The 26,014-nt window shown below is 47.0% G+C and overlaps 1 protein-coding gene across 8 annotated transcripts in view; it reads left to right on the forward strand.

Moving 5' to 3' along the window:
• Positions 1-26,014, forward strand: part of faf (ubiquitin carboxyl-terminal hydrolase-like faf) — a 607,534-nt gene that overhangs the window by 144,373 nt on the left and 437,147 nt on the right. For all 8 annotated transcript variants that reach the window (XM_072286629.1, XM_072286626.1, XM_072286628.1 and 5 more), the window contains one exon: positions 7,610-7,715. In XM_072286629.1, the coding sequence (XP_072142730.1) occupies positions 7,610-7,715 (106 nt within the window). The remainder of the gene's footprint in view (positions 1-7,609; positions 7,716-26,014) is intronic.

The following is a 26,014-nucleotide window of genomic DNA, read 5'->3' on the forward strand; positions in this document are numbered from 1 at the left end:
ATGGATCTGAGTATTCGGCAGGTTTTGCTCAAACTCAACGTTCCGTACAGACTGTCGCAAAATTTCTTCCAATTGCTTTCAGCCAATTCTAGGGCATAGTCTTCTGCCTCCTTTGTGATTTCAGCAATGCAGATTTTGAGTTTCCTATTTAGCTTCTGCCTCTTCCACCATTTGCTGAGCCTCCTGCAAGTGTCCCAAAGGTGGAGCAGATGCGGATCGATGCCTGGAGCTTCCTCCGTGGTAGCCAGGTTTTTGTTGACTGCCTTGTTTTGCCTGCGGAGGTTATCACACCATTTGTCCAGGTTTCCTATGTCGAGATCTGCATCTGTTGTGCGTTGCCTGTACTCGAATGTAAGTTGAGCCCGCTATATCGCATGTGACAGGAGAAAAAAAGAAAGAGCATAACCGCGGGCGCATTCCATAACGAAAATTTATAAGTAGCTGGCATGGTCACTGAACTACTCGACCTGAATAGTGCTGCCATCCTCATTGCTACTACGGTCGCACAGCACATCGTCGTCCAGTGAAATTTCGCATTTGCATACATACATCAGTCCACACCGAAAGCACCTAACCACACAGCCATCAGGGAGGCTCTTTTGACATGCCCGGTTGGCGTAAGTTCGCGGTCTTCTGCTGCCAGCCACTCGTGCTCACGGCGGAGCAAGTCCCTAAAAGGTGAAGATCCAGGCTTGCCTCATGACCATGTCGCATGTCACTGGCAGGGACCGATCATGCATTTCGGCGATGTACGCCACAAGCTTGGCCTTCAGCTCCAGAAAGCGTCCCGACTTCGGCCCGCGGAAACTTCTTCGCTTGCCATCACAGGTGAAAATTTTGCTTCGCTGCCGTCGCCACTCTCGTACCACCCATCAAGAAACATCAAACTTGCTGCCCGTTGCGCAGTTAATTGTTTCCTCAGCGTAAAGGATGGCAGCCCTTTTCAACGCTGCTGGGAACAAGCGGCGAATGTTTAGTGGACTCGGGGCACTCATGACGACTGAAGCACGGAAGTAGCACTTGGCTGGCAGTCAAATTGAACCCATGAAACTAAATAGCCACAAGGAAAGAGAAACACGCGAGCGGTGTCTGCACTTCCATGAACGATCGATACTCCCTGCAAGTGGCGCTGTTCTGAGGGTGCCACCGCAAATGGAACAGCAGCACTTCTATGAACTATCGACACCCCTCATAAGTGCGGTGCGTGCTGTAAAACTAAAGAATGTTGAAAAACCCTTCCGAAAAGCGAACAAACGCGCGGGATAGCAGAAAGCTACAGGTGTGCCTGTAGAGCAAACATAAAATTTTAACTACGTTGTAGCTTCCCTGATATCTTGTTGGTCTTGCTTTTATTGCGGTGCGATGTTTTGGTTTCGATTGTAAGTAGATTCCCCCACTTCAGATTTTCGAATGAAAAATAAGTAGGTTGACTTACAATCGTGTAAATACGGTATGCAGTGATCGCTCGCCATGTTTTGAGTGTTCAGCCACATGGCGCCCACGAGATTCCTTCCTATTGTCAGGTCGGAACTAGTGTCTGTTTGTGCACAATTCCCTATCCTTGTTGGGATTGTGGGGTTCGTGAGCAGTTCTAGATCCCCACTTGTCCATAAGTTCTACAACCTGTCTTCCCTTGACGTCTTGGGTGGGGTAGCCCCATGCCCGGTCGCTTGCATTAAAATCGCCGGCATTTAGTAGTGGTTTGGTGACTGCTTTTCTAACCACTCCTTCAATTATCTCAGTAAAATCCGCTGCCCTTTGATGGGGACAGGGGGGCTATAGATGTTTAGGAGAAAAAAGCCACGTCATCCTGGGTCCTTGCACAGAATTTCGACTAATAGGTGAGGGATGTCCGTATCAGCACCGGTATCACGTGTGATTAGCGTTATGGATTTGTGTATTAGCGTTGCTACTGTGTGTTCTTCTTCCGAGGCTGTATATGTTTCATAGCCCTGCATGCTTGGTTTGGTTCCGACTTCCTGGAGGGCTATTGCGGCCGGTGGCGTCTGTTGGGACTTCACCAGCTGCTCTAGCACTCCCTTTTTACGCCGGAACCCTCTGCAGTTCTACCTCCAGGCCTCTTTGGTTTCCCTAAGTCCCCTGGGGCGCCTAGCCGTGACTTCCCGAGTCTTGTCCGATGGTGTGCAGTAAGGATAAGGGGACTTTGCACTAGCGCGTAAAAAAGAACCCAAACAGGAACATGAAAAAAGACACACTGAACGCAAGTTAAGGCAGAAAGCTGGGCTAGTTGGTGGTTATTCCTATAAGGGGACATTGCACTAGCGCGTAAAAAAAGACATGGACAGAAACATGAAAAAAGACACACCGAACGCAAGTTAAGGCAGAAAGCTGGGCTAGTTGGTGGTTATTCCTATAAGGGGACATTGCACTAGCGCGTAAAAAAGGACACGGACAGGAACATGAAAAAAGACACACCGAACGCAAGTTAAGGCAGAAAGCTGGGCTAGTTGGTGGTTATTCCTATAAGGGGACATTGCACTAGCGCGTAAAAAAAGACATGGACAGAAACATGAAAAAAGACACACCGAACGCAAGTTAAGGCAGAAAGCTGGGCTAGTTGGTGGTTATTCGTATAAGGGGACATTTCACTAGCGCGTAAAAAAAGAACACGGACAGGAACATGAAAATAGACACACTGAACACAAGTTAAGGCAGAAAGCTGGGCTAGTTGGTGGTTATTCCTATAAGGGGACATTGCACTAGCGCGTAAAAAAAGACACGGACAGGAACATGAAAAAAGACACACCGAACGCAAGTTAAGGCAGAAAGCTGGGCTAGTTGGTGGTTATTCCTATAAGGGGACATTGCACTAGCGCGTAAAAAAGGACACGGACAGGAACATGAAAAAAGACACACCGAACACTAGACATGTTTCATGTTCCTGTCCATGTCTTTTTTTTATGCGCTAGTGCAACGTCCGCTTATACAAATAATCACCAACTAGTTCAGCTTTCTGCCTTAAGGGGGGACGCGGGTTTTACATAGCGAAAAATGGCAAAAAGAAATGATTTTTTCAAAATCATATTTTCAGTTTCTATAACTCTTTTTCTATCCGACTCCGAAATACCATCCATACAAACCACGTAGAAGTGCTCTAAAAAATTTGTTTTATCAGCCAAGGTGGCGAAAAATTTCGCGGGAATCAAGAAAGAACAGCGTTTTTCACGTCACAATATCTCCGGAACGCCGTGCCCGAGCGCCGCCATCTTAGTCTCGTTGGAAAGCGCATTTCTCAGTCTTTGAATTTGTCGCTTCAGCGATGTCCTCCATACAGTAACCAGCGCACAAAAAGCAAATGATTGAAGGTCGTGCCAGAATCTGCGATTGGCCGCACCCGCCACGTGACTCCAGCATGGTTCGCCATTGGTCCGGCGCTCGCGTCATCTGCTCGGCTCTTTGCACCTCGCGAGTCAGAACGTCTCCACTCACCGTAATCTCGACGTGTCAAAACGGGCGCTATGCGGACACCTCAGTAGCGTGGCTGATCCCTACGTTTGTGGACATTTCAGACTCGCGGCTAAGCATTCCGAGCATCGGCGACGCGGACTTCGCGACCAAGATTTACGCGCGGAATCCTCAGACATGCGGCTAAGCCTTTCAGCACTCGGTGTTTCGGAATTCGTGACGAAGCATATCGCATACGCAATCGTCGGGCACGCAGCTAAACATTTCGCGCACAGGGAGTCTCCGACGCGGCAATCATGCACATCGTACGCGGACTTCTCGGACCCTCACTTAATCATTTTGTGCATCGGTGTCTCTGACTGCATGAACAGGAGCATCGAGTGTCAACTCCTCGAGCCTGCGTCTAGGCATTTCGCGCATCGGCACCTCGGACTGCGCGAATAGGCGCATCGAGTGTCGACTCCTTGGACTGCGTGGCTAGGCATTTCATGCGTCTGCACCTCGGACTGCGTGACCAAGCACATTGAGCACCGACTCCTTGTATCTGCGGCAAGGAATTTCGTGCGTTGGCACCTCGGACGCGTGACCAAGCATACTGCGCGTTCACTCTATGATCATATTGTCACTATAGCTCGTAACAATATCTATCATACCCCCCCCCCCCCCCCCCCCTTCATAAAGAGAATATCATCATGAGCTCTGTTCACTAGGCCCCTTAGGCTGGCATATCTGGCTGCAGAAGTGATCAAGGCATCATACAAAAGTACAATTCTGGAAAGCACCTAGCAGCTGCATATCTATAACTGGCTCTCTGATCCTAACTTCCAAAGCCATTGTTAGGTGAAGGTGACTTGGAAGGCTACTTACACTCAGAGCCTTCATTAGTAACATGGTCAATTCTACAAAATGAAAAAAAAAGAAGAATGCCTCACTGATTGTTTTGGAGACTGCTATTAATCAGGCAGCCTGCAGGTACAACACTGGAACTATATTCATGCCCACACAGAGTTCTGCAGCTCAGTTTGAAACCCAGGCACCATGCTCTTTGTAGAGAATGGTGCCTAATAAAGTTTCTTGTGCTAGTTCAGTGGCCAGTTTGTTATTATTTTGAGAGTTTGCAGTCACACATTTAGTATGGGCATTCTAACAAAACATAGAGCCATGGTGCCATTTGTATTGCTGTAGATTCACTTCAGCGAAAGCTACATTTGTTTGAAACTTCAAATGCGTTTATTTCAGTTCGATGTTTTCGCACACCGTACTCAGCCTTACAAGTGTTTTGTCTGGGTTGTTTTTGGCTAAAAATGACAAGGGCGGTATTATTGTATTCGTATTAAAATGATCTGGGGGGTGATGCTATATTTATTACTCTTGTACTGTCATGAAAATTACATTCAGGTATAGTACTCGCTGCTAATTAGAAAAAAATGTTCATAATAAATGCAAAATTGTTTTCTTGTCCGTAAAATGCTTCCAAATGAATAAAAATAGCATCACCCCCTACAGTAGGTCTTTAGCAATGGTGTCATGCATTTAGTTTTTGGTTTAGCAAGAAGGAATCATCGAAAAGCCCCGTAACGAGTTGGAAATTAATTTGACTTCAGACCTCAATATTTTTTGAACTGCTACAGCTATCAAAAATCTAATTACAGATCTGAAATCAGTACGAAAAATTACTACCCCAGACAGTGGAGTTCGTTAAATATTCACCCAAAAATAAGAAAAAAAGTTTTAGGATCCTTGTGCCCCCTTAAGTGCAGTCCGGGCCTATTATAAGACTTTCCTGTCTTTTCTATAATAGTAGAGCCCGTTGTTTGTTTTCTGATCAGCTGCCTGCACGCAATTTGTAAAGCTTGTGTTCTCTTGTCTATCTTCTCGTCTTGCATGGCGAATTTCCGATCAATGTATTCTGTAAAGCGAGCGACTGTCGTGTCTATCAGGTGTGTTACTGCTGCCTCCGTGACTGGTGTCACCTGTACAGTCTTGGCAGTGCTGTTGTTCCCCGTCGCTGTGTTATTTGATTGAGGGAGTGACTGTTGAATTGCAGGTGTTTGTACCTGCTTTTTAAGCTGCCTGTTTTCTCTCTCCAAGTCGCCTAATCTGACTCTTGTGATTTCTAATTCTCTTCTTAGCTGCGCTAGTTCGGCAGAAAGTGTGTTGTCTGGTTTGGTTTGGGAGGCCATTGCTGCCCAGCTCAACTCAATTTCTTCGTTAGCTTGTGCCATTTTCTTCTGCTTCTGTTGAGGGGGTGGTTGTTGCCTCGGGTCGGGGGAGCTGGATCGCCCCCTAGACTCCGATCTTGACCTGGACTTGGACCTTCCCGAAGTGACTGAGTGCTCCCTCTTTGAGCTCAGCCAGCGTTGTTTGATTATCCCCCGCTGCTTGGGCCGGCTCTGGTGCTGGTGCAGTTGCTGCTTTGGTCGGCCTCGTGACTCGATTTTCTTGAGTTTGTTGTGATATTATGGTGCTCCGGTAGTGTGTTCCCTGCCGCAAAAGGCACAAGTGGTTTCACAGACGTGGTCTTGCAGTGGGTCCCCTATTCCGCACTGGGCGCATTGGTTTGTCGCTACTCTTAGGCACACGTCCATACGGCGGCCCGTCGCCTGGCAGGTCCTGCAGTGCTGAGCCATCACAATCGGGCAGCTGACACCGAGGTGCCCCCATGTGCACCTCATGCCCTAACTGCTGAACTGGACGTGTACCTTTGAAATGCCTGGGCCTTTGCACAGGACCGCCAAATCTTGGCAAACGCCAGCCAGGCAAAGTATTACAACAAATGCGCACTCCAGCTACCTTCCAGTTTGGAGACTTGGTTCTCTGGGACACTCAACCGCTAAGTAAGGCAGCCATTGGATTCACAGCCAAGTTTGCCCGTTGACGCACAGGTCTCTTTAGAGTGACTGCACACTTTGGACACAATACCTACAAACTCAGAGACCCGGCTACAGGGAAACAGAAAGGCCTCGTTAATGCAGAACAGCCGAGTCCTTATCGTGTGCCTTGGAAGCCCTCTTCACAGGATAAAAGGGGGGGAGGGGGATCTGTGAGATTACCGGGCCGACGCCAGGTGGCACAGAATCAAAGGCACGAGAGGGTAGGCAGCTGGATAGAGTAACAGGCACGGGACGGGGGTAGGCAACGGTGTGTGGCGGGGAGGGAGAACATGGAAGGCGTGTGTGCGTGGTCGACATGCGGGGAGCGCGTGACAACGAACTGAGTGAGTGAAGTAATCGGCAGAGCAAGCCGCGTGCAGTGGGACGGAATGCAGACTGCGTATGTGTGCGTGTGCCGAGGATTTCCTGAAATAAAGAACGTACATGACAACTCGATAACGATGAACAAATACACATGTCAATATTTAACCGTAAATGGAAATAAATGGAAAACAGTTGCCTGGCATAGACTGAACATCTGCCAAGCAGAGCGGATGTGACGTCACTCCCTCCTCTGTCGCTTTTCCTCTCTTGGCGCTCACCTGCTCGCTCGCCTGCTCACAACAGCTGTGCACTCTCACTCGTTACGTACTCTGACGTCAGCACAGAAGATGGCGCATAAAATGTGCTTCCTCCTCAGCCTCCCTCGCCCTCATATCATGCCAAGGGAAAGATGTTCGCTTGCTTAACTTAAAGAACACCAATGCCGAGGTGCAAGTGCCACTAAGAGACACCTACATCAAAGACTAGGGTAGCGTACCATTTCTTTTTGCTCAGAACAACACAGCAATTTTTTTTTTTTAAGTGCAGCGTTGGGTTTGGAACTCTTCCATGTGATGCCAATGTGACTGCCTTGTAAACAAACAGTAACATTTTGTTTGGCCCATGGGTTGTGCACCGCAGAGTGATGGGTGGTGAAAAGGCATCATTGTCTTCCACCTTAGATTTGCTACGAAGGAAACCCATGCAGGTTTCTTTGCAGAGTAAAAGCTTTGTTTTTGAGTTCATCCTGGATTGACCAATGCCTTTTCATGGCTCTGCCATCAAAGCTAACCAGGAGGCTAGCAGAAGTGCATTTGAAAAGGTGGTGGGAATTTTATGAAAGTAAATTCAACTGTAAGCTGCGACTCATATGTCATTTTGTAGAAGTGATTTGTTTATGCACTGATCAAGGTTCGTGGAATAAGTGAGATGAGCTTGTGCTGTTTTGGAATTAGGCATCGTGGCACAATCACCCTTTGCTCTTGCAGGTTCCACTCCTACAATGGAACGCGGCCCTCTGACTCAGTGCCTCCAGGATCCCAGATTCCGGATGACCAGGTGTTTGCCCGTCCTGTTGACACCAGAACGCCCAAGGTAGGTAACACTTCACACTTTGCATGACCATTTATAGAGGTTTTTCAGTGTGCTTGGATCTCATGAAGGGTTTGTCCAGCTCCGCATAATGTGGCCACGTAGTTTTTTACTTCCAGTTATTCTAAAAGGTTGTTATAGTGAAAGCCCCACAATTAACCATTCCACCCATCAACCTATCAGTTCATAAGTCGTCACCATTCGAGCTATCCACGGAAACATCGTTGGTGGCTCTCAGCCTGTGCTGTTGTTATTTTTCATATTTTCCGGCGCCACGCACCACCAAAGCACCATATAATAAGAGACGCGTGCAAACCAGATGCTGACACTGAGAAAACTGAGAAAAAGGAAGCTCCATGTCTCCTCCAAAGTGCAATGTTTCTTGTTTGTTTCTCGCATACCTTGCTGTAGACACCGCAACTCTCACTCAAGGTGGACGCCTGAACTAGGCCAAAGCACAAGCGTGCATAGACGAAACTATCCAGAAAGTGCAAAGTGCGACCGTGTGGAATCCCTGCGAGTATGGAAGCTACATTTCTCTGCGCACATAGCTACTACAGCTGCAGTAAGAAGCGCAAAAGAAAGAGGCGCACGCAGAAAAAAGGAAGAGACACGCCTCCGTTGCTAGGTGACACTTGCCTGGACAGAGCATGCGCTCACCAAACCGGATGCGTAGTCGCCTCCACGTTAAATTTAAAAAAATAAATAATAATAATGTGTTTTTTTAATTGATCGCTGTCTCAGGTTTTCCGAACCTGTGCACCGTGGCATCCGTTTTTTGCACCCTGTCATCTGCTGGCCTACTGTTTTGGCTGCTGGGAAGAATACATAGAAATCTAATGTTGAATTCCAATGGCAGAGTCGGAGCAGCCGACGGACTCCGCGAGCGAGCACTCGACTATGGCGTAGAGCAACACCTCCAATTCCGCGAGTGGAACACAACCTGCGCCGCCGGAGCAAGGCGGAAGCGGAACTTCTATCTGCGAGTTACCCAGGATGCCGTGCGTGTTGTCATTTCCTTCCACTGTTTGCTCCCAGCACCACCGCACCGGTTGCTTGTCTCTACAGCGCCGTTCACCTGTTGTTTTTTCAAAAGTGCGGAATGGATATCTCGCCAAGCGTGCAGCAGCTTTCGCTTCCTCGCGAGTGGTGACCGGTAGCACCTCCCAGCAGACAAACGTGGTAAAGGAAATACGTCACGCAGAGTTCCGGTCCACTCCGCCGATTTTGGCGGAGCATCTTTTTCTCCTCCACGGAGTGACTCCCGCTCTGAATCTACTCTCTCTCATTGGAACACCTTAATCCCGCCCTCACTCTGTCATTGCAACAAACTTGCTCCGAAACGAGCAGAAAAACTTGCTCCGACTCCGCCATTGGAATTCAACATAAGAATCCTTAGATTTTGGAATGTTAGTTCGTAGTACTGAGGCATTGTTAACATAACACTGAAAATGAATAACGATCGTTATACTGAAAATTTCGGTATTCTGAAGTTCGTAGTACCTAAGTATTGTTCAATTGAAACCATAAGAATTCAGCGCAGAATTTCTGAAAAGTTTGTTGATCTTAGAAGTTTGTTAATGTGGTGCTTGTAGTAGAAAGGTTTCACTGTAGCACGTCCCCATGTCGCAATGAGATGTGGAGAATAACACTTCACCGAAGGGAAACTTCCTTTTTTAAATGTGCTTTCGTAATGAAAGCATCGCATTGCCATTTACACTTTATTGTCCACAGATATCAAGTGCACAAGGCTGCATTCTTAAGTGATTACTTTTGGGAGGCTACGGTCACTTTCACGAGATTTTACATCACTCTATATCAGACTTGTCAAAATACACGGGTGAGAGCGTCCCGGGGACTCTGCGCAGGTAGTGAGCTTGGCACAACACCAGAAATGCTGGTGGCCCCTTATGCCGATGCATCTGGTGCCGAGAAAGTCTCATCAAAGTGGTAGTATCTCGAAAAGTCGTCGTAGTTAAGCACTAAATGAGCCCACAGCAATCTACTAGGAAACATGCTCTGCCATCGTCTTACGATGATGATGAGGCTGCGTCTGACAGCTTGGACGGTAGGCTGTTGCCAATGCCGCAAATGCAGTTTTAGTTTTGTATCCAATTGTAATGTGCAGTTAATTTGAGGACCCATTTTTTTTTAAAAGAAAGGTGCACGTGAAATTTGTGTAAATACTTTATATGGCAGTGAATCTCCTTCGTACGCTACCGTAAGGCATCAGTTGAACGAGTTTAGACCAGGGATTTGCCAGACAACCCAAGGTGCAACCAGCACTTGCACTTACTTGGATCATTCAGGTAAAGCTGGGAGAACAATCACTGGGGCCCCGACCTTTATGGTGTCCCAGTGGTACGAAATGGAGCGCCGGCCTTTAGTAGCCGAGCGTGGAGCTCTACAGTCGATCCCCAATGTATTGAACTTGAAAGGGATCACGAAATAGTTTGGTATGTAGATAATTCGAAATACAATATATATGCCTATCTGAGGCTCATATCAAACACCTGCACATTTGACAGTTTCCTGATACTGTGAAAAGGGGGAATTTACAGAGTTCTTTATCCAAGGCCCCATCAAATACACACAAGTTTACTTATTTTTATAAGAAAACGTCGGAAGTCGCTCATACTGCGGAATGGTTTTTGATATACTGATCGCTACGGTAACCCTAACGTGTCATGCTTTGAAATGCTCCTTGTGCATTTTTACTTACTACAAAGCAGAAATGGATGCAGCGAACCGGTGCAGGTGTGCGCCATGCCGCCACCAGCGCACATTGCATTGCAAAGTGTGTGCCCGCCTGCTTGCACACCACACAATGCGAAGTTTATTTAAACGATTGATTGTCATACTTTGGCAAAAACTTGACTGCCACACTACAGTAAAATCTCGGTGATATGAATTTCATGCATTTCATGGTTGCATGAAATGAAAGATTAATATTTGTTTCACCCAAAATTCATATCATCAAAACACACACAAAATCAAGAAAAAATGAGGGGTGTGTAAACAAAAATTTTCTAATACGAATCGAATGCGAATACTCAGCATCGAATATTGAGTAATGATATGCATGTGCATTTATTAGCAAGTTGGTTTACTTTAACATCTTTGAACATTGCAACTATATTCTCATTAATAAAGAAATTAAACTAGTAAGCCATTATACTAAAAGAGTGTATTTGGCTCATGTTAGCTGTAAAAATTGGGTAATTTTCGCTAGTTCTCTGTTCTCGCCAACCTGTGCCTTACTATACTGTGTCAATTTTCCCTAAACTCAGAAACAATTTACCCTGTACCAGCTGTCACTCATCACATTTGCTGTCAAGCAATGTGATGCTGTGTGAGACACACAGCTGTGTCTTACCAGTACTCACGTACGGGGCAGAAACCTGGAGGCTTACGAAAAGGGTTCTAATTAAATTGAGGACGACGCAACGAGCTATGGAAAAAAGAATGATAGGTGTAACGTTAAGGGATAAGAAAAGAGCAGATTGGGTGAGGGAACAAACGCGAGTTAATGATATCTTAGTTGAAATCAAGAAAAATAAATGGGCATGGGCAGGACACGTAATAAGGAGGGAAGATAACCGATGGTCATTAAGAGTTACAGAATGGATTCCAAGGGAAGGGAAGCGTAGCAGAGGGCGGCAGAAAGTTAGATGGGCAGATGAGATTAAGAAGCTTGCAGGGACAACATGGCCGCAATTAGTACATGACCGGGGTAGTTGGAGAAGTATGGGAGAGGCCTTTGCCCTGCAGTGGGCGTAACCAGGCTGATGATGATGATGATAAATAAGCTCAGGATTGGGGGTGGAACCTGCAAAAGAGTGCACCCTCGCTGTTCACAAACGCGTGCTTTGAGAGGCTGGCCTTGCAAAGCTTAGACGTCCAGTGGCTGAGAGTGCTTTACACACGAAATTTCGCGAGCAACATGAAATTATTACAAAATTCAACACAACACAGACAGACATTTTTTAGATTTGCTAGGAATAAACACTAAGAACCATGTTTCCTCCCGCACAGCCAGCAACATAGTCAATTTGTTTCGAATATTTGTATCCAATCGAAAATTTGATAATTTCCGAATACCTAGTTTCCGAATCAAATACGAATATTAAGAATATAATATCCGATAGTATATCAAATTATTGAATATTCTCACACCCCTAGAAAAACTGAATTTGCGGCAGAAAAAAAATTGTAATATCTGTGTGCATTTTCTTCTCTCCGAAACTGTCAACGATTGCCTTCTGAAAGATGCAAAAGTGCGTGCACATGACCTCATGAGTGTGTTCGCACGCCACTGAACACCTCAGCATGTCAAGTGCAAGGAAAGTTTCAGTCGTCGTGGGCTGCTGCCATGACCGTTGTTGCTGCAGCAGTCCTCATTTCGCAAAGCAGCATATCGCAAAACAGGTAGCGATTGTAGCCGGCGAGACGTGATCCTAACTCATTACGACGAAGCGTATCGCATCTATGACGATTAGCTCCAAATTTGTTTATTTATTTATTCACTTAGCTCAAAGGCTCCCGAAGGAGTATTGCTTGAGGGGAGGATACAAGGAATTAGCAAAAGAAAGGAGTATAAATAAATTATACATTGTTGGCGAGTAAACATGAAAGAACAAATATCTAACATATAAATGATGCAATAAATGAAACAAAACGATTGTGTGAAGTAGCAAAAAAGGAGTACCAAAAATTATACAAATGGTAGCTGGTGAAGATGAAAGAACAAGTCTCTAACAATGTTAACGCAATACAAAACAAACATTAAAAAAAAACTATACAACCTTGCTAAAAGTATCTACTTAGGTGCGCAGTATGGTTTAGTTGTGATGAATTATGGAAATAATACGCATAAGCGTGCTTTGAAATATATAGGGTCAAGAATGTCAACTCTGTCGTTTGGTAGGTTATTCCAATGCTGAATGGCACGTGGTAACGCGTAAGAATTGAAATCATTGGTTCGGCCAAAGATACGCCGGACACTGAGACGATTATGCAGACGCAGAGATGTACGAGATGGACAAGTGAGTGGCAGGGTGGACGGGCGCGTGCTATGGGCTATTTTGTGAAATAAACAAAGCAATGCTATGGTTCGTTGTGATTCGAAAGGTAAGAAGGATAAAGATGACTTAATGCTAGTCATGCTAGAGTTGTGGTGATAATCTCTGACAATGAAGCAGGCGGCGTGGTTTTGGACTGACTTGAGAGTCGCGATTAGGTAAGCTTGATGAGGTGACCAGATAGGGGCTGCAAATTCCACTTGTGGCCTTACAAGTGTCTGATAGGCGATTTGTCTGGTGAGGGCAGGAACTTCGCGCAGGTTACGTTTAACATAACCGAGCGTACCGGAGTCTTTATCAGTTATTTTTTCAATGTCCTCAGACCATGACAGGTTAGGTGTAAGGAGAATGCCGAGGTACTTATATGAGTTGGTGCGTGTGACGGGGTTCTTATCCAGTGAGTAATTGAAAGCGGAAAATGTCTTCTTGCGGGTGAATGCTACTTGTTTGCATTTATCAGTGTTTAGGGTCATTTGCCAAGAAGAGCACCAGTGAGTAATACGGTCAAGATCTTGTTTGAGAGCAACGTGATCGGAAGGTGAGCAGATTTGACGATAGATTACACAATCGTCTGCGAACAAGTGAATGGATGACATTATTTCAGATGGCAGGCCGTTAATGTAGATCAGAACACGTAATGGTCCAAGTACGCTTCCTTGTGGTACACCAGATGTTACATCGCTGATATTGGAAATAAAGTTATCAACGACGGTGAATTGCTTATGGAATAACAAGAAATTTCTTATCCAAGATACTGTTAGGAAATCGATGTTTAAGCATGAAAGTTTAGCTGTGAGACAGGAATGAGCAACGAATCTTTCCGCTCTTAACTTTGCTAGCAGACAATGCACCAAGAGGCTCCTAAAATGATGCTTCGAATGCTGCCCGCGTCCAGCGGTTGTATGTGGCTCGTTGTATCTGAAGGCAAAAATTCACAGATGATTACGATACTCCCTAATGTGAAATTTGTGCACAGTTCTATACGTGTTTTCATTTCGTGTGTGAATATTTTGTATTAGATTAATATAGGTACACGGTTTATATTAAGAAGAGAACATTGCAAACAAAGCGAAGTGTGACGCGACTGTCTCGCTTATTGGGAGATCATGAGAGGCAGCGAGTGGGGGACGTGTGGGCGCAATTCACAGCAGCCACCGCAGGTAGACCTCCGCTCATGCAGCGCTTTGTTTCCATATGCGGTATCAGTCGATGGGCTCGCTACAAGCCTTATCGATGACGTCTTCGGTGAACAGACGATGGCGCGCTACTCTGGTGCCATCTCGTAGCAGTCATCGCCGCAGAGCTTGTCTTGCACGCTTTTCTTCTCATGCTTTTGCCATACCCTGCTCCTCCGCTTTCCTCCTTGCACTCTCTTCGCTGTCGCTGTCTTTCATCGCCTGCTGTGCTCTGCATTCGCTCCTTCGCTGGGCGTGTTGGTTTGGCTACACCCAGGGAAGCCGCGGACGCCAACGCTCAATGCAGGAACGGCAGCCTCAGAGCTGCGCTCTAAAAAACGAGCTTGACGTATACGGAGGGTAGCATCTTTCGGGTGGGTGGTACACTGATCCAAGATCAAACAAATCTTTCTGTTTTCGCTGCCCATTTCGCGGTTTAGGTAAGAGACTCTGTGAACAAGGTGGATGTCATCCAGGCCTTGCGGTTGGCCTTGCAAATGCAAGGCTAACGGCCAGCCATTTTGAAGCAGCGAGGCTTCTGGTAGCAGCTAATAATTGCCAGCTGTACCTTTGCCTAACCGTCGGAATTGAAGCAAAGCAAAACTGTAATCTGCTGCTTCCTCTTCGGCTGCCTTGGCATGTCTCACCTTTAACACGTAGGCTCTTGGCAGGATGAAAGTTATAGAAGAGAGCGACTTCATCCCCGACGAACACATCACGTGGCTCGAATCCAGCGATGAGTGAAGGCAAGGTGGTCCCCATCCAGGTGTTCACGACAACCTCGTCCACTTTTTTCCGTTGCCCAAGCACATACTTGTAGACAAGTCCATGTCTCACCTTAAACCAGTGGACCCAAGCACCGGAGGCTTGGAAATTACTCGCATCAATCGAGAGTACAATGTCTTTGGCTTTCTCACGCAGCACCTTGCCATCAACGTTCACTACCGATGCCGCCAACTCTTTGAACCACGTTAACGAAACTTCCTCGAGGTGGACATGGTATGCAATTTTTGGTTCTTTAGCATTGATGCTGAATCGATGCACATTTTATATTATCTGGTGACGCTGACCGACAATAATGCACAGAGTGGACGGTGCTAAATCTAACGGCTTGACGAGGTCACTTCATTTTCTTTTCGGATCTTCGTCCACCTTATTTAATTATTTTATTTATTTGCAAAATACCTACACTGCCTTAAAAGCATTACATAAAGAGGGTAACAAAACGTAACCAGTAAAAATGAAAAGGCTTTATTGCACAGATATACTGTGGGGTTTCAAGCACTCACAGTGGTTACAATGCATTGCATTTCTGGGGGCTTCATGTCCCTCTGCTCCTTGCCTGTACGAGATGGCAGCGGGTCATAAAATACTGTCACTCGGCTGTCATCCCGCCCACTGGAAAGTCAACAGGCTTCACCTATTAGTCAAAATTTTGGTTGAATTCTGGCCGTGCTTGCGTTCGCTCCAGATATGCGTCCGCAAGGTGGGCCCCGAGGAGATCGTATCGGGGCATTGGAAGGTGTGTACATCTCCCGCTCTGCCAGCGGGGACCCCTTTGTCCGCTGCTTGCCAGTGGTTACTTGCCAGTCCCTGCCTCGCATGCTCTCGATGTCCCGAGACAGCGCCTTCCGATGGTGCCCCAGGCGATTCTTCTATTTCTTTCTGTTTCCATTTTCTCCGCTATGGGGTGCGCGATGGCGGGCCCTGGCCAAAGGTAGGCAGCCTCTTTCTGCTGGGTTCTTTGTTTTCTTTGTCGTGGTGTGTTGTTAGCGGCCACCGGCGACTATTTGGCCACATGTTGTGTCGCAATTAGATTAAGATGCGGACGTGTTGGTGAAACTTGTGTTTGTGTTGAATCGTAGCTCAATAAATGTTCTTTGTTGCTTCTGGAGAGCTTCACCTAGGGTCTCACTTGCTGTGCGCGTGGTCTCGTCTGTCCCCTAGCTGGGACTGGTGGGTGCGTGCGTCAGCACACATACCGGGCCAAAGCAGGCACGGGCGCGGCGCCCTTAATGCATGGTGACTTGGAGTGCTCGAACCCACGGTAGTCGTATGGCTCACATGATCAGAGCGGCCGGGCAATTGGTGGTCTCAAGCTACTCTCATGGCGCGCACGCTCTTATTGCGTTCGCCCGACGACCACCGCGATAAGAGCATGCGCGCCGTGAGCATAACGCGATACCACCGATTGCCTGGGCGTGCTGATTGTGAGTGCCAGATGGCCACCGCGGGTTCACCCCGCAGGGGTGTCTGCGTCAGTAGGCGTTTGGTGTGTTGCGACACTACGTACTCGAGCACGCAATTGTTGGACCCTCCCGCGTCTAGCTGTGCGGAACTTAGCCGTGTCTGGGGATGAGGGGATCCTGGGGGTCGAGCTGATGCTGGGTGTTCAGAACTTTAAGGCCACCTGGCGGAGGCAACACACCTCTTTTACCTCTGCCTCATATAGACAGCACCTCCCGAATGACCCATCTACAGGAAATTGGCAGCCACTGTTTCCTGTCCCTCTCATCAATCTTTTTTTCTTTCTCTCTCACTTTTCCATCTTTCCTGTCTTCTAGTCACTTCTTCTCGCTTCTGAATTTCTGGGGGGCAAGGGTTAACCTTGTGTGGGTAATCAGCCTAGCTTACAGAATATTTGGTTATAGCGGTGATGTACTGCTGATGTGCGCACAACTTGCCCTTATGTCGCCACATCCCCTTGTTGGGCTTGGTGGTGGGTAGCAGGCATCACTGCCGAACATAATGGTACTATCAGTGTCAAATGAAACTTGGAACAGCGGAGCGCAGGGCCCAAGCATAAGTGAAGATATAGTGCGCGCCGTCCAGTCATCACCATTGACAGTTCGCACGGTTTGCCCGCACAAACCGCGCGGGCGAATCTACCTTGCGATGATGGTGCAAACTGCACCATGCGCACTGCTTTTTGCACCGACAGCACTTGTGGTTTTTGCGATCTGTGTGACAAGACTCGCCGTAAACTGCAATATTTGAGCTTCATTTTTATTTTTCATTTTCTCCCTTTCAAATGTAAGAACCAGAACAGAAGCGAAATTATCTCACTAGAGGGGGATCGCGCAGTGCGGCCAGACCGGATGTGCGCGCCTGTCAATGGTGATGACTGGACGGCGCGCACTATATCTTCGCTTATGCTTGGGCACGCGCTCCGCTGTTCAAGTTTCATTTTATGCTGATAGTACATACAATGGAATCAAGCTATCCTCCACTTCCTGGTCGTCTCCCTCAGAAATGGGGGCGCACCGATGCAACCCTAAACTTTTTCGCCCAACCTAAAGTAACATTCCCGATGTTCCACGCTATGCATTGTGAAAATCTTGCGAAAGACTGTTCGAGCAATCTCCCCATTTCTTGTGTCAAAATCTCCCACTGAAACAATTGGGCCAGGTTACAAAGCAACAAAGATGGCTAGTGGTGACTTGCTGCTCGACCTGAGTGATAAAACGCAGCACAGCAAGCTGTCTGACCTCGTGGTGATTGGGGACAACCCTGTCTCTATTTCTCCTCACCGCTCACTTAATACAGTCTGTGGAGTAATATCTAAACAAGACCTTTTGGAACTAACTGAAACAAAACTGCTTGAAGGATGCAAGGAGCAAGATGTAATCAATGCACATATAATCAATTTGAGACGAGATAAAAAAAAAATACCAACAAAGTGCCTAATTTTGACCTTCACCATGAGTAATCTACCAGAGACCATTGAGACAAGGTATATTAACTCTTTCGTTGCTGCATGAAAATGGTAGTTTTTTTGTATGTCTCGGAAAAAAATTTATTACCACTACAAATAATATCCCAGCACACATTGCAGCATAGCATATTATGCGTAATGAAATGCTCTTTTCAAAAACATAATGCTACGGCGAGCCGGGCAAGGGAAAGAGGAGGAAGACATTAGCTGGCGCAGCCTCGGGACGCCATCTTGACTTCACCACCAACCTCGTCCCTTAAACAAAGCTGGTTCAACATTAACCATAACAGTTTTGTGGTGAGGTGTGGGGTACTTCGACCAAGACGACGGAGCTGCTGCAGCAAGTGCCATGCCGGAGCTGACGCCTGGCTCGACTGCCTCCTACGCCACTTGAGATCTCGATGTCCCACAGCGGCGACCAACAGCCGTCTCTGGCTGCTCCAGTGCGAACAACCGGTGCCTGGATGCATCAGATGGAGCCCCGCCCTTTCTCAGAAAAATTCGGCGAGGACGTGGAGGAATGGATCATCCACTACAAGCGTGTAGGCAAGTACAACGGCTGGAACTCCATGGCTCAGCTCGACAATGTGGTTCTGTTCCTCACAGACACCGCGCTAGTGTGGTTCGAGAACCATGAAGATACCTTCACAACGTAAGACAGCTTCGTTACTGACCTCACAGAGTGCTTTGGTGATTCCACCACGAAAAGGAAGCAGGCGGAGGAGACATTGCTTCAGCGTGCCCAAGTCCTAGGAGAGACCTGTACTACGTACATAGAGGCGATCCTGAAGCTTTGCAAAATGGTCAATCCTCGAATGTCCGAAGAGGAAAAAGTTGGAGACCTTCTCAAAGGCATAGCCGAGGATGTTTACAATTATTTAATCGGAAAGAAGAGTCTCGCCTCGGCCACCGACCTCATCAAGCATTGCCGCACATTTGAGGCCTTGAAGCTGCGCCGTATCACGCCAAAGTTCGGCAGGTTAGCGAATGTCACAACCGTGGCAAGCATTGACAGTAACGACAACTATAGTTTTCAATTTGACCTTGCGGCAACTATAAGGCAAATTGTCCACGAAGAACTTGAACGACAGACCAAAGGGGCGGATGTCGAACAGCTTGGCTGCGCTTCCAACCAAGCTCAAGAACATGCATCTGCTGTGTCTGCATTGTCTTCCATGCCAGGCGTTGCAGACTGTCGAGTCTATCAGCTGCGACAGCACCGACGTACCTTTCCCGACGACATGACGCACGATCAATGCACTCGTCGAGCTACCGCCACGAATTGGAATTCGGAAGATGGTGTTTATTATTCGCAGCATCCCAGGGTTGACCCGGAGGCTTACATCGTCGGTCGGGCGTCACCTGTGTGTTACAGCTGTGGCGCCTCAGGACACATTGCTCGTTTTTGTCGCCGGCGCCAATAAACAACAACATATCGCCCACCACCAACTTGGCCTAATTTTGAACGTGACAGTCATGACAACTGTTGGCTGACAGAACCTGATACTGCAAACACTACAGGCGCGCCACCCCAGAATACTCTCCGTCAATATAGTAGAAGGAGTGGCTCGCCAGCTTCAGACCGCAGCCTGACGCCCCCAACCAGCCGCCAACGCCGTTCACCGTTGCCATGGCGACATGCTATGTCACCACCGCCGTCGGGAAACTAGCCGACGCAGCCGATGGAGGTAAGGTTGCCGGTCAGTCTGCGTCTCTGCGAGATACTCCTCTGCCTATTATGATGGTGAAGAACACAGTGCATGTGTTAATTGATAGTATACCTGCAACAGCATTAGTGGATAGTGGTGCTACCGTTTCCGTCATGAGTGTGACTTTCAAAGAGAGGCTGGGTTGGAAAGTTATGTTCCCGTGGAATGATGGTGTGACGTTTCGTGGTGTCAGTGGAGAGTGCCTACTTCCCTTGGTATTTGTGTTACAAGTGTTTTATTCGGAGGAGAAGATCTTAAAAGAGAATTTCTCGTACTACCGCGGTGCACTCATGATGTGATTCTCGGGATTTACTTTCTTCAGGAATGTGGTGCATCCGTTAACTGTGGCAAAGGCGAAATTACTTTGAATAGCGCGCTTCTAGCCACCCTTGCCGACACATCCTTACCAAAGAAAAACTATTGTGTTGTTTCGAATGATTTGCTGCTACCGCCTTGGTCGCTGCCACGAATCCCTGTGAATTTCGCTGCTGCCAACCTTTCACCATTTGACGCGCAAGTCCAGCCACTTACGTCGAGCTGCACAAAGAAAGATGTACTTGTACCACACTCTCTCGTGAGAGTAGTGAATGGTGCCTCAAATTTGTGGGCTTTTAATTGTTCTTGCATCCCTGCTGTTCTCCCACGTGATATGAAGCTAGCTAAATTTGACGAGATTACTTACAGCTCCATTACAGTTCTAAGCGAGGAGGAGCAGTCTCATACTAGCGATCCTCGCTGAAGCACTTCTGAAGAGCAGATCCTACGGATGATCAAAAGGCGCTGCCCTCACATGAGCGCCACGCTTTTGCACAAGTTTTGTGGGCACATCTTTCTGTGTTTGATTTCACACAAGACGACAAGCAGGCTTCACTTACGTGTTCTCGTGCTCGCCATAGAATTGACACCGCATCTGCGCACCCCATTCGGCAAAAACCTTATGGCATTTCTTCAACGGAGAGGACAGTTATCGCTGAACATGTGAAAGACATGCTACGGAAAAGTGTTCAAGAGTCCTCTAGTTCGTGGGCGGCACCAGTAATCTTAGTAAAGAAGAAGGATGGATCGTGGCAGTTCTGCGTTGATTACAGGAAACTGAATGCGGTCACCAAAAAGGATGTGTATCCGCTTCCTAGAATTGATGATGTCATCGATTGTCTGCATTCCGCTGCCTACTTTTCATCACTGGATTTGCGATCAGGGTATTGGCAGATACCCATGGACCCAGACGATAAGGAGAAAACGGCCTTCGTGGCACCAGACGGTCTTTATGAATTTTACGTTATGCTGTTCGGCCTTTGTAACGTGCCAGCAACATTAGAACGATTCATGGATACTATCCTACGAGGACTTAAATGGGAAATTTGTTTCTGCTACCTCGATGATGTGGTGATTTTTGGCAGCACATTGAGTGAGCATAACAGCCGTCTCAGTCTTGTTCTGGATTGTGTCAAACAAGGTGGCTTGATCCTAAATTCCAAGAAATGTCGTTTTGGGGAAACCGAGACGTTAGTACTTGGGCATCTGGTCGACAAAAACGGGGTGAGGCCAGATCCACGGAAGATTGAGGTAGTCAACTCTTTCGAAGCATCGAAGTCAGCGTGGAAGTTGAGGTGTTTCTTGGGCCTGTGCTCATATTTTCGTCGCTTCGTCCCAAGATTCGCCAACCTGGTGTACCCCCTAACATGTCTTCTCCAAAAAGCCGTCCCTTTCAACTGGACATTGGCTTGCGACGACGCGTTCCACCAGCTAAAATTTCTACTAACACCAGGGCACCTATTACGTCACTTCTATGCATTCTCACCTACGGAAGTGCACGCAGATGCCAGTGGCATCGGCATCGGTGCTGTACTAGTGCAACGTCATCAAAGAGCTGAACACGTTGTGGCTTATGTTAGTCGCTCTTTGTCTAACGCAGAACGCAATTACACTGTAACCGAGCAAGAATGCTTGGCAGCTGTTTTCACTGTCCACAAATTTCGGCCCTAAATCTACGGACGCCCGTTCACTATCATTACTGACCACCACGCGTTATGCTGGTTGGTGAATCTCCGTGACCCGAGTGGACGACTGGCACGTTGGGCTCTTCGACTGCAGGAGTACCGCTTTGTTATTTCCTACAAGTCTGGGCGTCGCCACGCAGATGCGGACTGTCTCTCCTGCCTTTCTCTAATGACGACAGAGTGTGACGAAGACAGTTTGGATGACTGTATTGCTCCCATTTCTTCTACATTCCCAAGCTCGATGTCTTTCAAAGCAGAGCAGGAAAATTATATTAGTTTGAAACCACTATTTGTAGCCGCATCGCGTTCTGGAGCCACCGGTCGATTTTGTGTCCGTGACGGCCTGCTTTACAAGACCAATTATTCGGCTAAAGGCGTGCGCTTCCTTGTGGTGGTGCCGCATTCTGCGAGCAGACATACTGAGAGCCATGCACGACGATGTGAGCTCTGGCCATCCAGGATTCATCAGAACTTTAAACCGGACACAGGAGCATTTTTACTGGCCCAGAATGCGGGACACAGTCAAGCACTATGTCGCCAGTTGCGAACAATGTCAACGCTACATGCGCCCTACGACTGCTCCGCCAGGTCTTCTCCAACCTCTGCCACCGCCTCGCCTGCCATTTGAACTAGCGGGTATCGATCTTCGGTGCCCATTTCCCCGACCATCTGACCATCTGACAATGGAATGCCAGAGGACCTATTCATAATCTAGATTACGTAAAACAACTGTACGAATTCCAACCAAAAGTGTTCTGTATTCAAAAAACACACTATACAAATACAAAATTCCTAAAGCAGTTTGTAGTAGTTCGAAAGCACCGCGATAACTATCTTGCCCCCTCAGGTGAAGTGTCTATAATTACAGACAAATTTTACAGGCATACTAGTGGTTCCCGAAAGTCAGCTTCGCCTCTGTACAGAAATGTTACTTAGTTAAGCATACGAAAAAGTATTGCAGCGAAGCATGACAAGTGTGGGAAAGGGCTATTGCCACGGGATACAGTATGTATTCCTTGAATATACATGCGTTCATCCAGTATTTCCTTTCACAGTACAACCACCGATAGGCCGATTACGTGTACTGACAGGCCTTCAGAGCATTTTCGAATGTACCTGCGGCGGTTTGAGCTCTTAAGGGCAGTAAATGACATGCATTTATTCTTTTCCAACTGGCCGATTTTTCGGACGTTTTCGCAGCCCCTAGGGAGTTTGAAAAATCGGACGTGGACTGTGCCACTGACCAAGAAGTTCCTTCGAATGGTCCATGGAGCAAACGAGTGGTGAAAAGAAGACAAGAACAGAAAGGACCTACGCATTGAGGAATGAACGGGAAAGGAAGCGTGCTGCCGCTGTTTTGAAGGAGCTTGAGCTCGAAACACAAAGTGTTGGCTGATGCCGAGATGCAGGTGTCCCTCATCCAAACCAAAATAAACTCTTTAAAGCAGTGAAACACAACCCTGAGGCGTCGTGCGCGAGCTAAGGGTATGTCAGGGCAGTTGAGGTTGACTTACGAGCTGTTGAGAGAGAATCTCAATTGTGACATAGCTCGGGCCTCATAGCACTGAGCTTGCTATCAGTTAATAAAAATAGCTCATATTCTAAAATTTTTGTTTCTGTATACATTTCCTTTTTATTCGTATTTGGGAATGTCCGACTTGATTTGCAATTTTTTTCAAAGACATTTTATTTACTGTGCATTTTACTAACCCCTCCTTTCAATTCTCTTTTTGAATAACATAAACACTAGTCCGTAGTATTCAAATTGGATTAAGTTGTCTTTTAAATTTTTTTCATATGCTTACTAGAGAGTGACAGCATCGGGCGTTATGGTTTCAGCCCGTCTTGACATAAAACATAGTTCTGCATCGCTCACGAAATTTTGCAAAGGCACTCAGGGAAAACCTGGAAAACTCAGGGAATTCGGAAATGTCAACTTGGTAGACACCCTGGAAACGCTCTGGCCAGTTGTCAATAACCGTGGCGGGCGATCATGGCCATACTTCAAGCTGCATTTTCCATCTAACCGACTGACTCATTGAAAAGATCAAGTGTCATCCATGTTTATTGTGGAATGCATATCTGATCTGCAGACCTTTTGTGTCCTAGGAGCAGAGTGCTGATGGGCTCATGCCTATAATGAACGGACACACTTCGTATGAGCATTTCATGTACTGCCCTCAAGATTTAATATCTTCTTTGGCAGCATGTGCCAGAACAGTGTTATTTAGAAATAATAGGCAATAAATAGGAGGGATGCAGCTTCTGCATGACGAAAAATGGTCAAAAAGCCGATTTTTTTGAAAATCACATTTTCAGTTCTTTCAACTCTTTTTCTATCCAGTTTTGATCATCTTAGAAACATCGTCCGCAGGCGTCGAGTGCGCAGGAGTGGGTGACAAAGGTCCGTTAATACTGACGAAGGATTCAGAGGTCAAAGAAGAAATCTCAAATTCTTCCAAAGGAGTGATATGCGCTATGGCGATACCGTGTGGCAGCACATGCGATGAAAATCCAAAATTGAGGATGGGCACGCGAGCGCAGTTTTCGCGGATCCGGATTAAGGTGCTCGGCAGGGCAATGTTGCGCTACAAAACCACGTCAGTAAGCAGCGACACGACATACTCGCCATCAGGTACGGGAGGACAGGGCGTCAGGACGACATTTGTAGCCGCCTGTGGAGAAAGCCTTGCAAACTCAGTAGAACATAAGCGGTGTGAAGCACAACTTGTTGCGTCGGCAGGAAGCGGCAGATCCAACTGTACAACACCTGCGGAGCAGTTAATTTGGGCAGAGTGTTTCGAAAGGAAGTCGAGGCCGAGAATTAGGTCGTGTGGACAGTGTTCAAGGACGATAAATAGAACGGTATAATGGCCCCCAATGGTCACACGTGCTGTGCACATTCCAAGGACAGGTGAAGTACTCCCATCGGCGACTCGCACAGTGCACGGTACGGCGGGTGTCAGAACCTTGTTGAGCCTTCGGCGGAGAGCAGCGCTCGTAACTGAAAGCTGCGCTCCTGTGTCAACGAGAGATCTAACAGGAACGCCATCAAGTTCAATGTCCAGTAGGTTTCCACATGTAGGTAGGGTCAACAGAGGATTTGTGGGCCGGGTCGGAGTTGCAGCTTCACCTCCGGGAGCTGCACCGCGTAGTTTCCCAAAGCGAAGCGACCGGTTTCAGAAGGGGACGAAGAGCTGCTGCTGCTGTTGCTGTCTTTCATGCTGCACCGGGAGGTGGTTCAGAGCATGCATATACATGGCAAGAGAGTGGCAGACACAAAAGGCGACACGAGAAACTTGCTTGTACCTTTTTTTTTTTCCGTCATCAACATCATTTTATTTTATGAAACCAATACAACAAAACATGATTGGACCCATAGCCAGCTCGGCTAGTGAAAGGTCCAAATAGAAGATATTCACTAAAGAAATGGCAGACATTCAAAAAACTTTACATAGAGTGTGCCACAATATGAGCTCCCAAGGCATTGCACAATGGCCTTTTGATGGCTGTAGTTATCTATGAACCCAACAAAATCATTGCAGTAACTGCAGTGCTTGCCTTTGCAATAACCTACAATAGTCCAGAAGGTAGGTAGGTAGAGTGCTAGAGAGGAGATAGGGAGAGGAAGCAGATAACTTGTTGAACCAATGTAGTCTCAAAATGAGTGAGTAACTGCCTTGTCGCCCTTCTCTTGCACCTCCCATACATGGAGGCAAAGTAGCAGAGGGAAAAGGAGATGTAAGAACCTGACAGGAGTTCCGGACAAACTGAATAAATTTAACTTCAAGATAACTTATGTTTCTGCTCTTTCTGAATAATAAACACCATGCAACTTTGTCAAGCTGACGCAGGATGTGCAGACACAAAGCCACATAAAGCACCATGGCCTCTAGGCGACACTACGACGCAGCTGCATGTTAAATTAACACTTCTGTGCCCACTGTGGTAGCTTTGCAGCTGTGGCATTGCTTGAGCTCGCGGGTTCCACCACTACAGTATGCCTGATAATCCGATTGTGCTTTTGACACGTACAGTCCCATAATTCAATTAAGGTTTAACACTTCTGCCGTGACGTGAGATGCAGTGTGAGGCAATGACAATGCTATCTTTCTTGGTGGCTATGAACAATGGTGCACAACAATGCTTCAAGCAAACATCTGTTTCACTGTATGTTTTGTGTACCGTGCATCCAAACCACAGTGGTGTCCGTAGTTTAACATTCAATTAAAGGGGTCGTTGCTCTCACTTTGTGAGGAATGGCTAAAATATAGACACTTTGAAAATCATATTTTCAGTTTGTATAACCCTTTTTCTACCGATTCTGAAATATGATCACTGAAAACTATGTATAAGTGCTCTCAAATTTTTTTTGTATCAGCCAAGATGGCGAAAAATTTGCCAGAAATCATGAAAGAATAGCGTTTTAATTCAGCCACAGTATCTCTGGAACGGCGCATCCAAGTGCCACCAGCTTGGTCTTGTTGGAAAGTGCTTTTCACGATCTTCAAGTTTTCCGCTTCAGTTATCTCCTGCGTACAGAGACAAGCACACAAAAAGCAAATGATTAAAGCTCATTTCGGAGCCTCCGATCGGCCACACATGCCTCCAGCGCAGTTCGT

Source organism: Dermacentor andersoni, chromosome 2, assembly GCF_023375885.2.
Source record: "Dermacentor andersoni chromosome 2, qqDerAnde1_hic_scaffold, whole genome shotgun sequence".
In the NCBI taxonomy this organism is placed as follows: domain Eukaryota; kingdom Metazoa; phylum Arthropoda; class Arachnida; order Ixodida; family Ixodidae; genus Dermacentor; species Dermacentor andersoni.